The 13,366-nt window shown below is 30.5% G+C and overlaps 2 protein-coding genes across 2 annotated transcripts; both read right to left on the bottom strand.

The window, feature by feature from the left end:
- Nucleotides 1-3,067: 3,067 nt before the first annotated feature.
- Nucleotides 3,068-8,202, bottom strand: LOC111274178 (uncharacterized). The gene is made up of 3 exons (XM_022858809.2): nt 8,086-8,202; nt 6,333-6,414; nt 3,068-5,349 (listed from the first exon to the last, which is right to left on the bottom strand). Exons 2-3 carry the CDS (start codon nt 6,343-6,345, stop codon nt 3,131-3,133), a joined length of 2,232 nt encoding a protein of 743 aa, XP_022714544.2. The 5' UTR covers nt 6,346-6,414; nt 8,086-8,202; the 3' UTR covers nt 3,068-3,130.
- Nucleotides 8,203-11,913: 3,711 nt separating this feature from the next.
- On the bottom strand, nt 11,914-12,732 carry LOC111318620 (auxin-binding protein ABP19a-like). The gene has a single exon (XM_022921495.2). It carries the CDS (start codon nt 12,660-12,662, stop codon nt 12,033-12,035), a length of 630 nt encoding a protein of 209 aa, XP_022777230.1. The 5' UTR covers nt 12,663-12,732; the 3' UTR covers nt 11,914-12,032.
- Between the last annotated feature and the right edge of the window lie 634 nt (nt 12,733-13,366).

Below are 13,366 nucleotides of genomic sequence, written 5' to 3'. Positions count from 1 at the left end.
TTTACAACATTGTAAACCTCGCGACCAATCGGCTACAAAAAAGCCATGTTTTGTACTTCAGCAGTCTGTCATGGTGAACAACAGCATCCAGGACAACAGGTTTTCCAGGAGACTCGGTTGTGACTTTAGCAGAGGCTTCTTGGGTAATTCTCAGTTTGACTATTGTGCCGATTTTAACAGCAGCTAACATTGAAATCACGATGATTGGTGAAATATTACAGTAGTCACATCTTGGGAAAGCAATGGCTACAAGAATTCCACCTAACACCGACACCAGGATATTCAATGCTCTAAGAAGTATCGACGTTGAACTCAGGCTCTTAACCCACATTTCTGGGTCTTTTCATTTGTTTTGATTTTTATTTGATTTTTCAGAAATAATAAAAATGTTTAAAATAATAATACTAATAATAAAAAAAAAAAGGAGAAATAAAATGAAATGATTTTAAAAGGAAAAAGAAAAAGCGGGAGAGAAGGGAAAATGGGGTTTGTTTTGGGTTTAAACTCAAATAAAAAAAAAATTAATCCAGTAGGGCCTAAATCCTAATATCAATTCAAATTAAAATGGGTCAATTTATAGCCCAGATAGAAAAATCCAAATTTTTAATCATATATCAACTGCAAATGAATTTGGAAATTTAACAGACTCCAAATTAAATAGGATGTATACATAAATGATAATAAAAGAATTAGCAAGGATGGAAAGGGAAGCGAGATGAAGTCAGGCGGCATTAAAGAATTGGGTAATCTCTATATCCCTCAAGATTTTCCTTTCAGTGTTTTAGTGACTTGAGATAACAAAAAAAAGAGTAAGAAATTTCTGAATGTTAAAAAATGGTGGTGGAGGTACGGGACAGAACAGGATGCTCTATGGAGAAGATTAATAATGGAAAAATATGGGAGAGGAGTGATAAACTGGATTCCTTGTGCTAGACAGCCTGAAAATATATCAAATGTGTGGAATGATACAGTTGACATAAAAAAGGTTGATGGTGTTGGGGGATGTAGATGGATTATTGATGATGGTTCAAACATTCAGGTGGATAGATAAGTGGATTGGAGATAGACCATTGAAAGAGGCCTTTCCTAGGCTATGTTTATTGGCTTCAAATAAGGAGAATACGGTGGTTGACATGGTGATTAGGGCAAGGGAATGGAATTTTCAATTTAGAAGACCGCTATTTGAATGGGAAGAAGATTTGTTGAAAAGTATGAAGCTAATTGTGAGAGAAGTTTCCCAGAGGGTGAATATAAAAGGTAAATGTATATGGGAACCAGATAAAAGAGGCTTGTTCCCGGGTCAACCAGTTTGTAACAACCTTGGACTGTCAAAATCTCGATTCTGATCAGCAGGTATGGTTTAATTCAAATTGGAAATATAACATTCCCCCAAGATTTCAAAATTTTATTTGGATGGCAATTAAGAATAGTATCTCGTCAAAGAAATTCCTCAGATCAAGGAACCTTTGAAGAAAGCCAGATGATATGCAACTGGTGCAGATTGGTTGAGGAAGATTGTGACAAGGTTCTGGCGTCATGTCACTACTCCTGGATTGTTTGGGTTCTGGTGTTTAAGTGGTGGGAGCTGTAAGGGGTGCTTCCAAAGAATGTGGAGCATCTGGTGTGTCAACGTGAAAATGTTTCGTTTGCAGGAGTAAGAAAAAGTGGTGGTTATCAGTGTGCGGGGCTACTCTATAGGCCTTATGGTTAGCGAGGAATGAGTATCTGTAATGGGAGCGGTTGGGATGGGGAAGGAATATTATTTATGATTAAGTTGAGAACTTTACTTTGGTGAAAGCAATAGAAGGGTTTTCAATGTTGACTGAAGCTGAATGGTGGTCCTAACCGAGGAGAACTGGTAGGGTAAGAATTGGAGTGCAATGGTCTTGTTCGAGTGTCATCGTGCTTTATAAGTTCAATGTGGATGGGTTAGCTAGGGGAAACCAGGCTCGATTGGGTGTGGGGGAATCTTAAGGGATTATACATGAAATATTAGAAAATTGTTCTATGGTCCATTGGGGGAATATGATTCAAATAGAGCAGAGAATTGGTCATAAAGACAGCCCTGGAGGTATTTCAGTTATCCCTTGGGTCAAAATAAATGCTTTAATTATTAAGTCTGATTGAAAGGTGGTTGTTAGCTGGTTGTGCAAGAAGAAAACTCGACCGTAGGAGCAATGGAAAATATTTGAAGAAATTGATAAATTCTGTTGAGGTAATTGGAATGGTGGATTTTGTGCACATATGCATGAAAGCAAAAAATGTGGCAGACTCCCCGGCAAGAATGGGTGCGGATAGCGCTTCACCTTTTTCATGCTTGGCTGTAATGAATATTTCTGGCTATGCTGCTTTTGGGGTGATTTTTCTGTTGTTGAGTATTCTTGTATACGTAGAAGAAGCACCTGTCTTATGCAGGAATGTGGTACCTATGTATTGATAATTTTGCATCAGTGAAATCGTTGGCTGAAAAAAAAAATCTAATAGTAATGAAAAATAAATATAAATATAAAAAATATATTATTTTAACGTAATTAATTAAATTAAAAATGCAAAAGAATTGATATTTAAAAATATAAAATTTGTTAATGTAATATTGTGATAATAATTGTAAAATTGATATAATTTATCATAAAATGATTTAGAAGTATCGTAATATTTTAAAAAATGGTTATGATAATTTTAAATATAATGAAAAATAAAAACAAACATCAAAGACATCATTATACTCTAAAAAATTAAATTGTCAATGTAAAAAAAATGATATTCAAAAATTAAAAAAAAAAACTAAATAAAAAATTTATTAACGTAAAATTGTTATCATTTGGTAAAATTAAATTCAAAATATCTTAAAACTCTAAAAAAGAGTTATTATAATAGTGATAAGAAAGAAATTGTCTAGATATTTTAAAAAATTAAAATAAAAGTATTTTAACATGCCTCAATACAAAATATTACTATTTTCTAGTTTTTAGTTTTTATTATTTTTACAAATAAATAAATAGCAAAAGTCTCAGTCAAATTAACAAAATGAAAAGGAGAATAAAATCATCTAAGGAGTATTTTGAGGAATTACAACTTTATTATTTTGTATAATCAATGGAAGCAACACATTAATTAAAACAACCTCTAATTACAAACAGTCTTGTATAAAATAACTAATTAAATAAAGCAAAGCCTGTGATTGGAGGAGAGATTTTATATCTTCAGCGAAGTAATAAGGCAATCGGTCAAGGTTATCCCAATACCAGACTGGCTTAAAGCCGGCATCCTTAAGACGTTCGGGCAAGTCCACAAATTTGATTTTCTTACTTAAACCAAAATGTGCCATGAGAAGGGCTACGTGGGTGAGCAGCTCTTCACCTTGCTTAAGGTGTTTTACGTGCTCTTTCCATTCGCATTTACTTGCAGCATAAGTCAGCATTTCCAGCCATATCTTGCCGATCATTTCCCATTTCTCTTTGTGATCCCAGTGAAAGTCTGACACCAAAGATTGCAAATGACCGGCGAGTTGGCATCCTTCAAAGAATGAAGACTTCCGTTGACTTCCCATCTCGACGAAGAATGATCGAGTTTCGGTGTCAATACCATACATTCCCAGAATTGCTTGATCAAATTTTAGGCCTTTAGGAAAAAATTGTCTTGCTTCAAGGCAGGTATCACGTAGCCTTAACTTAGTAATACTTTCAGGAAGCATGGATGCACGCATACAGAGGAGGTACATCAAATAACCAGATAATTGCTTGCTGATTTGACAATATGAACCAAGGGCCCCAGCTCGATGTTGTAGACGATCTGCATGATAAACAAGGTCCGTCGCAATATGCCAAACGAGGATACTGTTGGTAAATCCCATGCCAGTCAAGATACTGCTTATATCAGAAGTCGGATATTTACTAGCCGCATCACAACCTCTCGCACTCAGTCTTTCACGCAAATACTCGTAATCAAATCCATGTTCTTGATACCCATCGAATACAAGGAGGAGATGACTAAAGATTGTTTCCTTCAAATCACTATCCACTTGCCACCACGTAGTATGCCTATACTTGCCCAAAATATCCTGTTTGTCAAATATGTTCCTAAACTTGGTTTTCCATCTCGAATTGATGCAATAATCTAGCAGGCTAAGCTGTGCCACGGATTCTATTCCTCTCTTGGCCTTGTGACCAAATCTAGAAACAACAGTCGCATACAAAAACCTGGCTACCCTATTTTTGGAAGCGGTCAACCAGACGATTGTGGAGTTAGAGAATACATGAGCAACGAGTGCATATATGTCTGCAAAAATAGCTCCAAACAACAGTGCGTAAGTTATGACAATGTCGATACTTGAGGCATTATCACTATGATGATCAATAAGGTGATTTACTGCAACTGAGAAAGCAATGAGTGCTGAAAGAGAAGAAAATAAGCAGATGGAGCGTAAGGCGAAGCCCAATGAAGGGTTTAATATGGTAGTCTTGGAGTAAAACGCGGAGTGCAAAAATTCCAGTTCAGTGTCTACTATTTTGAAGGCCTCTTCCGCTCTCTGTGACGGATCTAAGCATAAGACGTGAGATAACGGATCTGAGCAGAAAACGTCAGATAATTCTTTGTAAACCCTAAGTTTAAGATCAGCAAAGATGGGCGTGAAGACCTTAAATAGTAACTCCGCCTGATGGAGATATCTGAATTTTGGATCAATCTGTTGGCGCTCAAGATATTTTTCCAGCCTCTCGTTAGACCCCTCAGTAATCATGTCCTGATCAGTAGCTGTTGTAAGCAGTTTTGATTGATTAGCTAACAACATGGAGTCTTTTAGTTGTTTGAAGGTTGAGGACCTAAGAATCCATATCCTTTCTCCACACTTGACGAACCCAGCAATAAATACCAGAATAGCTATATATGTCATGGAACCGGAGCCAGAGTGGAACTTCCAGAACAAATAAATAGCCATCCCAAATTGGATAACTAGGCCGACCAGGTATTTAAACCACAAATCAGAGTCTTCTGTGAAATAGGCAGCAAGGTTTTCAGTGCTGCCAAGGTGCAGGACAAGGAACGGTGCCCAGAATACTTCCATTTCATTCACCTTCAACTGTTCACGCTTCAGAAGGGTAGCTAGTGAAACAGTGGCCACCCAGTCTGCCAATAAATAAATTGGCCGAACAAGGTAGGAACGCCAAAGTGAGCCTTTCCTTGATGATCTTCTTGCATAACCAATTCTTAGGAGAACAAACTGTAGAGAGAGGCTGACTAAAATGAGCGCATACAGCTGGAGCTTTTTCCAGAATTCTTTGTCAGCTTGTGAAAGTTTACTGTTTGATGTGGCTTTGCTAGTTAGATCAGCTAAGATCACACCGCTGGCAACTGGATGCAAATTCATACAAAAAATTTAAAATTTATGGCGAGGAGATAAAAATAAAATTAATGAGGATCAGAAACGTTCATCCACTAACATTTTACTGTATTAGGATTTACTTCATGAATAATAATAGTATCTAAGTAAATTTGTTCAAACTATCCATTAAATCTATAAAACGATGGGTCATAACGAGATTGAATATTTGATGAGAAGTGAGCCAATAATGTTTGATTTTATTTTGAAAGCAAAATATTTAAATACATAATAATGATATGAGAAAATACGAAAGAATTATTTTACAATTTTCCAATAAAATTTGGACACCTGATCATATTAAAAAGAAAAAGTAAGCCAATCATTTGATTAAAAAAAAAAAAGTGAACCAATCAAGCAACACAGCTTCCGTGGCATAAGAAAACATGACGCATCGCTTTCACTGGCTTGAGTTCAACGTTTTTCATTTTTTTCTTTTTTTTTTTTTCACATAGAAATGACTCAACTTTCCACTTTATATCCCTTTGTAATGAAGTTGTAACTTTTTTTTTTTTGTCTTTTGTGTAAAATATCATATTTTCTATCTTCTAACTTTTTTTCTTTTTCGTTAATTCTCATTATTTTTATTTTTTTCTTATTCATTTAATTAACTATTTGTTGTACAATACAATATATTATAAACATCGGTTACGCTCTTATTTATTATTTATTAATACAATCATTACTATTAATATATGTAAGATCTAATTATAAATTATAAAAATCATATTTATGAACGATGTTTAAAATTTCCAATGTTTCCTTACCGCATTATAGGCATTAGATTAAGACCATATGCATTTTGGTCTAGTATTCTTATGCATGCATGCAGGCTAGCCTTAAACGATGATACTTAAACAATTAAGACGTCAAATTCACCCAATTAAAGATAATCCAAATTACCTAATGAACTCTTATAAAAAAATATAAAATGCAAAGGATAAGTCATTCTTACTTTGAAGCAGCATTGTTCGCTCTTCTCGGAACTTGTTTCGCCCTGTTTGATGCTTCTTGCCTTTGGGGACTCCCACTTTAGACTGTGTAATGTATGTAAACTGCTTGGATGCAAATGTGAGTGTACATAAAATGAAAGAAATCCACGTTTTATATTTATTATTAATTTAACATTTAATTTCAGGTGATGTATATGCCTAGATGCCCTCAATTTAATGTAAGTAGATAAAAATAATATATTTTAATCTTTTCGAGATCAGAGCTAGGATTGTATACACATTGGCTTTACTCACTTTTGGGAAAAAAAATAATTAGTTTAAAGTATTTTAATTTTTCAGAAATATAACTATATATCCTATAAACAGATTGTAACCAAATGTATCTGTTTGATTCCCTGATATTTCATATTTGAAGATTTACAATTTTTAATAATATTTTTAATTTATTTACTTAAATTTAAAATTGTACAATATTCAATAAAAAGGCGATTTGTTTTTATTTGAATTATTTCAAAATTTCACTTTATGAATAGACGATTGAACTGGCTAATACGAGAGAAGATAAATTTCATATGTGTTGTAAATGTTACTTGACTTTAGACTTATTTTGTTTCATCTTTTATGATGTGTAACCAAGTGAATAGGATAGAAAATGGATACAATAAATTTTTTATTTGATTTCATTTATTTTACATTAATTAAAATTTTTTATTTGATACATTGACAATGAAATTTTTTTAACTCTACAATCTGAGTTAAGATGGTGACATTTATCCATCTTTTTTAAAATTAGTTTTTATTTAATATATACAAAAAAAGTATAACAATCTTAACCCTGCTTGTGAATTAAAAGATTATATTGTCAATATATTTTATAATTTCTCTTAATGAAAACAAACCTCTAATTAATTTCTTATGAATGAAAAATAATTTTCCTTATACATTATTTTCAACAGGAAATTAAGAAACTTGATCTGAGAATGAAAGAGAAAGAATTTAAACCTTGTAGTATGTTCAAATACATAGAGAGTCTATTGGAATCAATTGTAACAACTTCATTTTTATTTTTGTTCCAAAATATTTTTCAAGCATGATATTCAAATGCCATTGGTCATCTAAATGTCGTAGCATAAAATTGACATGTATAGAAGTTACTTTTCACATGAAATTCAAATTGTCATATATGGGTTTTCTAACTGCCTTATATTATAAGCTTTTCCAATCGATTTTTCTTGTCTTAAATCGATTTCCTTTTTTCGAAACATTTCCAAAACTATTGTATTGTTTCTCAATCATTAGTTTTTTATTCCATTGATTAATACATCATGTTTAATCAATCAACATCAATTCTTTTTATTATATTTTGAAAATATTTTAACATATACTAGATACTGTACACTCACGATGTGCGTGAAAATGATATAAAAAAAAAAGTGAATTGAAAAAACATATGTTTTAAAAAAGAAAATAAAGGGGTATAAGTTGTCAGATGATATTAAACGTGTGGGTAGTTTTTCAAAAAATAAAAGACATATACCCTACATTTTATTATTGTAACTTTAAGTAAATTCATCACACTGAGTTGCTGTGTCCAGTTAACTTGCGACATCAACTTAAGTAGAAGGTTTAATATTAGTATATATATTATATATATATGGATTCATGAGAGGGGATATAGAACTTACTTCGTCAAAAGCTTTTCATATATATAAATATATATATATATGGATTCATGAGAGGGGTTATGGAACTTACTTCGTCAAAAGCTTTTCATCAAGGAGTACTAATCACCAAGAACAGAAGCTATCTGGCAAAGAATTGTAGTTGAAAATTTTAATATAACTGAACTTGGCAAAAAGGATTAAAGGAAAGATATAATTAAGCACTTGATAAGGTCTCATGGCCACAATTCTTTATTTATACGTGTAAAAGGAGTAGGGAGAATAACTTGCAATGCATATATATTCTAGGCACTTTTTTAGATGCTTTTGTTTTTTCTTATACGAAAGTGAATAGCACAAAGAAAAGAAAATTAAAGACGGATTATAGTAAAATGTAAAATCTACTAAAGACAATTATTCCTGTAAGTGAAAAAGGGTACGCGCGAGCAGCGTGTGACATGAAGCTAAGAATAAATCCTCCAATTCCATGATCTCTTTTATAAACCTTCACTGCCAATGTTTAGTAACTTCAATAGAAAAAAATCTTAGCATTTTCTATAATTTCTTAATGAAGATTGAGGTTTAATCAGTTGAAAAATCTGTTGTACTAATGAGTTTGATGGGTGTAAAATGAAAAATCATAATATGAGAGAATATGATTTCAAAATCTATTGCAAATGTCACTTTTTTTTTTTTTTAGATTTATTTCCTCCTCACTCTTATGGTGTGTAATAGGATGAATAGAATAATTATAGCATAAAATTAAGCATGTGTTGTATTTGATTTTTTTTGCATTAATGAAATAAAACCACTAAACATTTCCTAATGCATAAGATGCTTGATCTATTTCACATGAGGTGAGGAAAGTTTGTAGAGTGAATAAATTTTTCATCATATGTTAAGAGTGAATATAAGGCTATAGGATGTTAAAATTTTATTAGATATGGGATAATCCAGACAAAGAAAAAAAAGTCTTGACTCTAATACTATATTAAGCATCTAACTTAAAATCAATTAATAGTAAATGTAAGAGCCTAACCTGAATATAAAACTACAAAACATTAAAAATTTATTAGATGTGAGATAATCCACTTTAACAAATTTAATCAAGATTTGTAACTCTTCGATTATAGTGATCATTTATTCAACCAATTTTTCTATTAATTGAATTCACATCTTTTGAGTTTTGAAACTCAATAAATTTTATTGGCAACACTTTACGAGTGTAGGAATATCTTATAGAGAGGTTTATTACTTATGAAACAAATTAAACTATCCATTTTATCCATTATTACCCAAAAATGTAATTTACACTAGTTTCATGCTTAATCGATTTCTTAATTTTTCTTTTACTTTATTTTAAAAAATCCCCACAAAGTTTGTTCTTTTCCTTAGGTTTACCTCAACTTTTAGAAATGATATGGCAAAGAAGCAAAGAATAAATTATTGTTAGTTTTAAAAGCTAATGTTTCAAAAAAAAAAAAAAAAAAAAGAGTTAATGTGTTTTTGGGCTTAGCCAGAAAAGAATGATTCCTAATTCCTATTGCTTGGCAGCGGAGCAACGAATTGGTGCGAAGGAGAGTTAAGACGAAGTATAAAAAATTTTAATTCCAAATAAATGTTACGATAATTAAAAAAATGTTGGATTATAGGTAAAATGTTAGACTTTTAATTTCAATAATTAATATTTAAATTTTGACAATTTTAAGTACAAAAAAGAAAAAAAAAAAACTCTTTGACAAAAAAATTGCAATTGTTTAAATGAATGGTTACTATATATAGCTAAAATTTAATGTACCATTAACATTTATATATAACTTTTTTTATTCTTTTCATTAACCTTCTATTTAATTCTCGCAAGCATTAACCAAAGTACCCATATAACTAAGGGAATGAAAAGATACCACAATTAAAAGTTGCAAGTTATGTTTTTCTCTTGCATGGTTCCATTTTATTATCTAATATTGCAGGAGTAATTATTCTTTTCTTTTTTTTCGAATAGAAGCCAAAGTCATTTTAGTAGAAGGCAAGCCAAATGGAATTTCACGGTGAAGCTAAACCTACTCCAAGAGGCAATAGGGATGGGTTGTTATTAATACTTTCTATAATAAAAGGGGATTTCATGTCTCTATGTCACGTTTTCTTATAAATTTTTAGAAAGAAAGATTCAAATTCTATTTTTTAAAGGATAAATCATACAACAATCTTCAAATCAAATGATCAAGTGCATGGTTCTCATACTAAATACTTAGAATACCTACATCTCTTATCTTTATACAGGAATTCAAATTATCTTGCTAAAAGGATTTATACATATATATATATATATGTATATATATTGATAAACAATAATTCTCTATTTAAGATGTATAAGTTATATTTAGAAATATTCATGGATTGGATTGAGTTAATTTTAATTGACTTTTTAAAAGCTCTATAGCTCGACTCAATGAGCCTACACATTTAAAAATATATATATATATTAAAATATTAAAATTTAATACTTTAATATAAGTTTTAAAATGAAAATTAAATAAAATTATTTTTTATTAATTAAATAATATTTTAGTCAAATCAAATCAAATTTGAGCTAAAAAATATTGTTTAAGACCCTACCATGGACATATCTAACTATATCCAACCTTAATTACCTCATGATTATAATCGCAAAATTTGATAAGTTAATGCCTACAAATCAAGTAGATAATTAAAGTTTTTTAGGTCGCAATGTAGATCATTAAAGTTTACTAATAAATTAGTGATTATATACGTACCAATCAAAAGTTTAATAAATTAATGACAACTGACAACCAATCAAGGAGATCTCCATCAGTTAATAATTAATAAATTAAAGTAAGTTACAATCAAATTTGATTAATTTATATATATAAGTAACCCAATATTTGTATAGATCATAATTTTTTCAATCTCTAATCAACTAAAATTTAACTAGAAAGATGAGAAAGAATTTGTACATAAAAAAATAAAGTAAATATAAATTATGAGTAAGAATTTGGGTAAATACATAACTATTATTATATTGATAAAGGTTGAATTATATATGAGTAGTCCATAATTCACAAATCTATACACAATGATAGAACTTGACTTTGAAAGCAAATCTTATTAATAAAACATTTTGGTCCAAAATGTATAGTAAAAGGTTGTTATTAATAATATATTAACAAAAAGAAAAGTAATACATGAAAAAATGCCATGAAAATGTATATTTTTGGTGTCTATTTTTCTTTTTCTTTTTTTAATCAAGGAAGTCATAGCATGGGATATATAAGAAATTGAATTGCAAGTATTAATATTTAAATTCTAGATTCATTAAATGTCACTTAAGAATAACTGAATTAAATTTTGGATTCTTGTTATGTGTCTATTTGTTAACATGCAAAAAAAAATTATCTAAGTTTAAAATATAAAATAGATATTTATTACTAAATAAAAGTAAAAAGCAGATATTTAAATTTATAGGCTTTGGAATTTGGCTTTAGCTATAAGAATATAACATACAACTAGTTTCCAACAAGAAGAAAAAAAGGTATCTAGGTAAGTTTTATGTTGACTTGCAAACGCCTCAACCATAGGAAATATAGATAAGATTATCATTTTCTTGAGTAGCCAACTCTGTCGGCAATTATAAGTTTTGTCCTCTTCAAAAAATATAAGAATCCTCCTTTGCTTCCTCCAAAAATATAAACATGGATGCATTTGATTTAATATTTATTTTTTGTTTTGACTTACGATTGAAATTAGAACTCAAGATCTCCTTTGAAAAATTAAATTTGAATTTTCGTTTTAAGAATCTTAGATAGCTTCATTATAGATATGAACTGGGTGCTATATTTCTCCTATACTAATTAATTTTGTGAAATCTTTCTTATTTAATGAATTGAAAATTGAGAATCATGAATTGAAAAACACAACATCGAATTCCATAAAATGACATCGTTAGAAATTTGAAAAAAAAAAAAAAAAACAATAGCAAATACATGAAATAGTAATGAAATATTTAACAGTTCTTCGCTATGCCTAGCCAGAACCACCAAGAACACCCTTAAGCTTCTTCACTTGAGCATCATCAAGGAATGTGGTTTTCTCCACCAAGTCCGAAGGCAAATCATTGGCAAAGAGAGCAAAATCAAGGATTTGGAGACCAGGATTCGGGCTGTTGAAGTTAACAATAGCAAGGGATGGCCTTTTGCCAAAATTTATTTGAAAATGAAACAACCCTTGCGGAAAAACCATAATATCTCCCTTTTTCAGTGTCTGCAAGAAAACAGTATTAGCTGATGAGGAAATGAAGCCAGCAGTAATGTGACCGTGCTCCACGTACAAAAGCTCGGTTGCAGCAGGGTGAGTGTGCATTGGGACTACACCACCTGGAGCCAGGTCCAACCGTGCGGCAGATATGCCTAGCCCATTCAACCCTGGAAATTGACCCACGAATGCAGGGGTCACCGCAGCTTTGATAATGTTCGTGGTGTTTCCTTCCACGCCTAGGCCCGTAAACACGAAGTCTTTGATTGTGACTTTCGATTCCATTTTGCACGAATAACCTGACGGGGTCTGTACTCCTTTCAGGTTTGCAACGCAAAAGTCCTGTGCAAGGACATGAGTGGAAGTAAGGATAAGGGAGAAAAGGAACAGAACGTGTAGCATTTTTTTTTTTTTTGGAGTGGGGAATTGTTTTCTTCTTTTTGGTAGTGTGGTGGTTTGCTTTTTTGAGAGGTTTTGATTGGAATATATAGAAACCGTTAGAGAATTAAGAATAAAGAAAATGGGAAAATTTTATTATTTACTCCCTTCGTCTTATTTTACATGTCTCTTTTTTATTTTTATGTAATTTAAGAAAATTTTTTTATTTTAATATATTTTATGTTACTAAAATTTTTATTATATTGATGTTTTATGATTTTTACTGTTAAAAAGAATTAAAAATACAAAAATAAGAGTTTTAATTATTAAAAAAATAAAACTTAATTTTCAGACGCAAAAACATAGACAAAAATGAGATAAAATGAGTAATATTTTCAGTTTTTCACATAAACATAAAGTTATTATACCTGTAATTAATGCATAGTTAATATTAAATATTTATTAATCCATTATTATTTAATATTTTTGCATCAAGTCGTTACACTTGTAATTAAGTTTTATGAATGCATATTTAATATTAAATATTTCTTAATCCATTATTATTTAATATTTTCACATCAAGTCATTATACTTGTAATTAAGTGTTATGATTATGATTGCATTTTGATATTGAAATTTTTTTATCATTTGCATATGTTCGCAATATCATATTATTATGTGATGTAATTAAGTGTTATGAACATATATTTGATATTAAATATTTATTC

Source organism: Durio zibethinus, chromosome 26 (genome assembly GCF_047325235.1).
Source record: "Durio zibethinus cultivar Kanyao isolate XHJ-2024 chromosome 26, ASM4732523v1, whole genome shotgun sequence".
NCBI lineage: Eukaryota > Viridiplantae > Streptophyta > Magnoliopsida > Malvales > Malvaceae > Durio > Durio zibethinus.
This window is presented reverse-complemented; position numbering and strand designations above follow the sequence as displayed.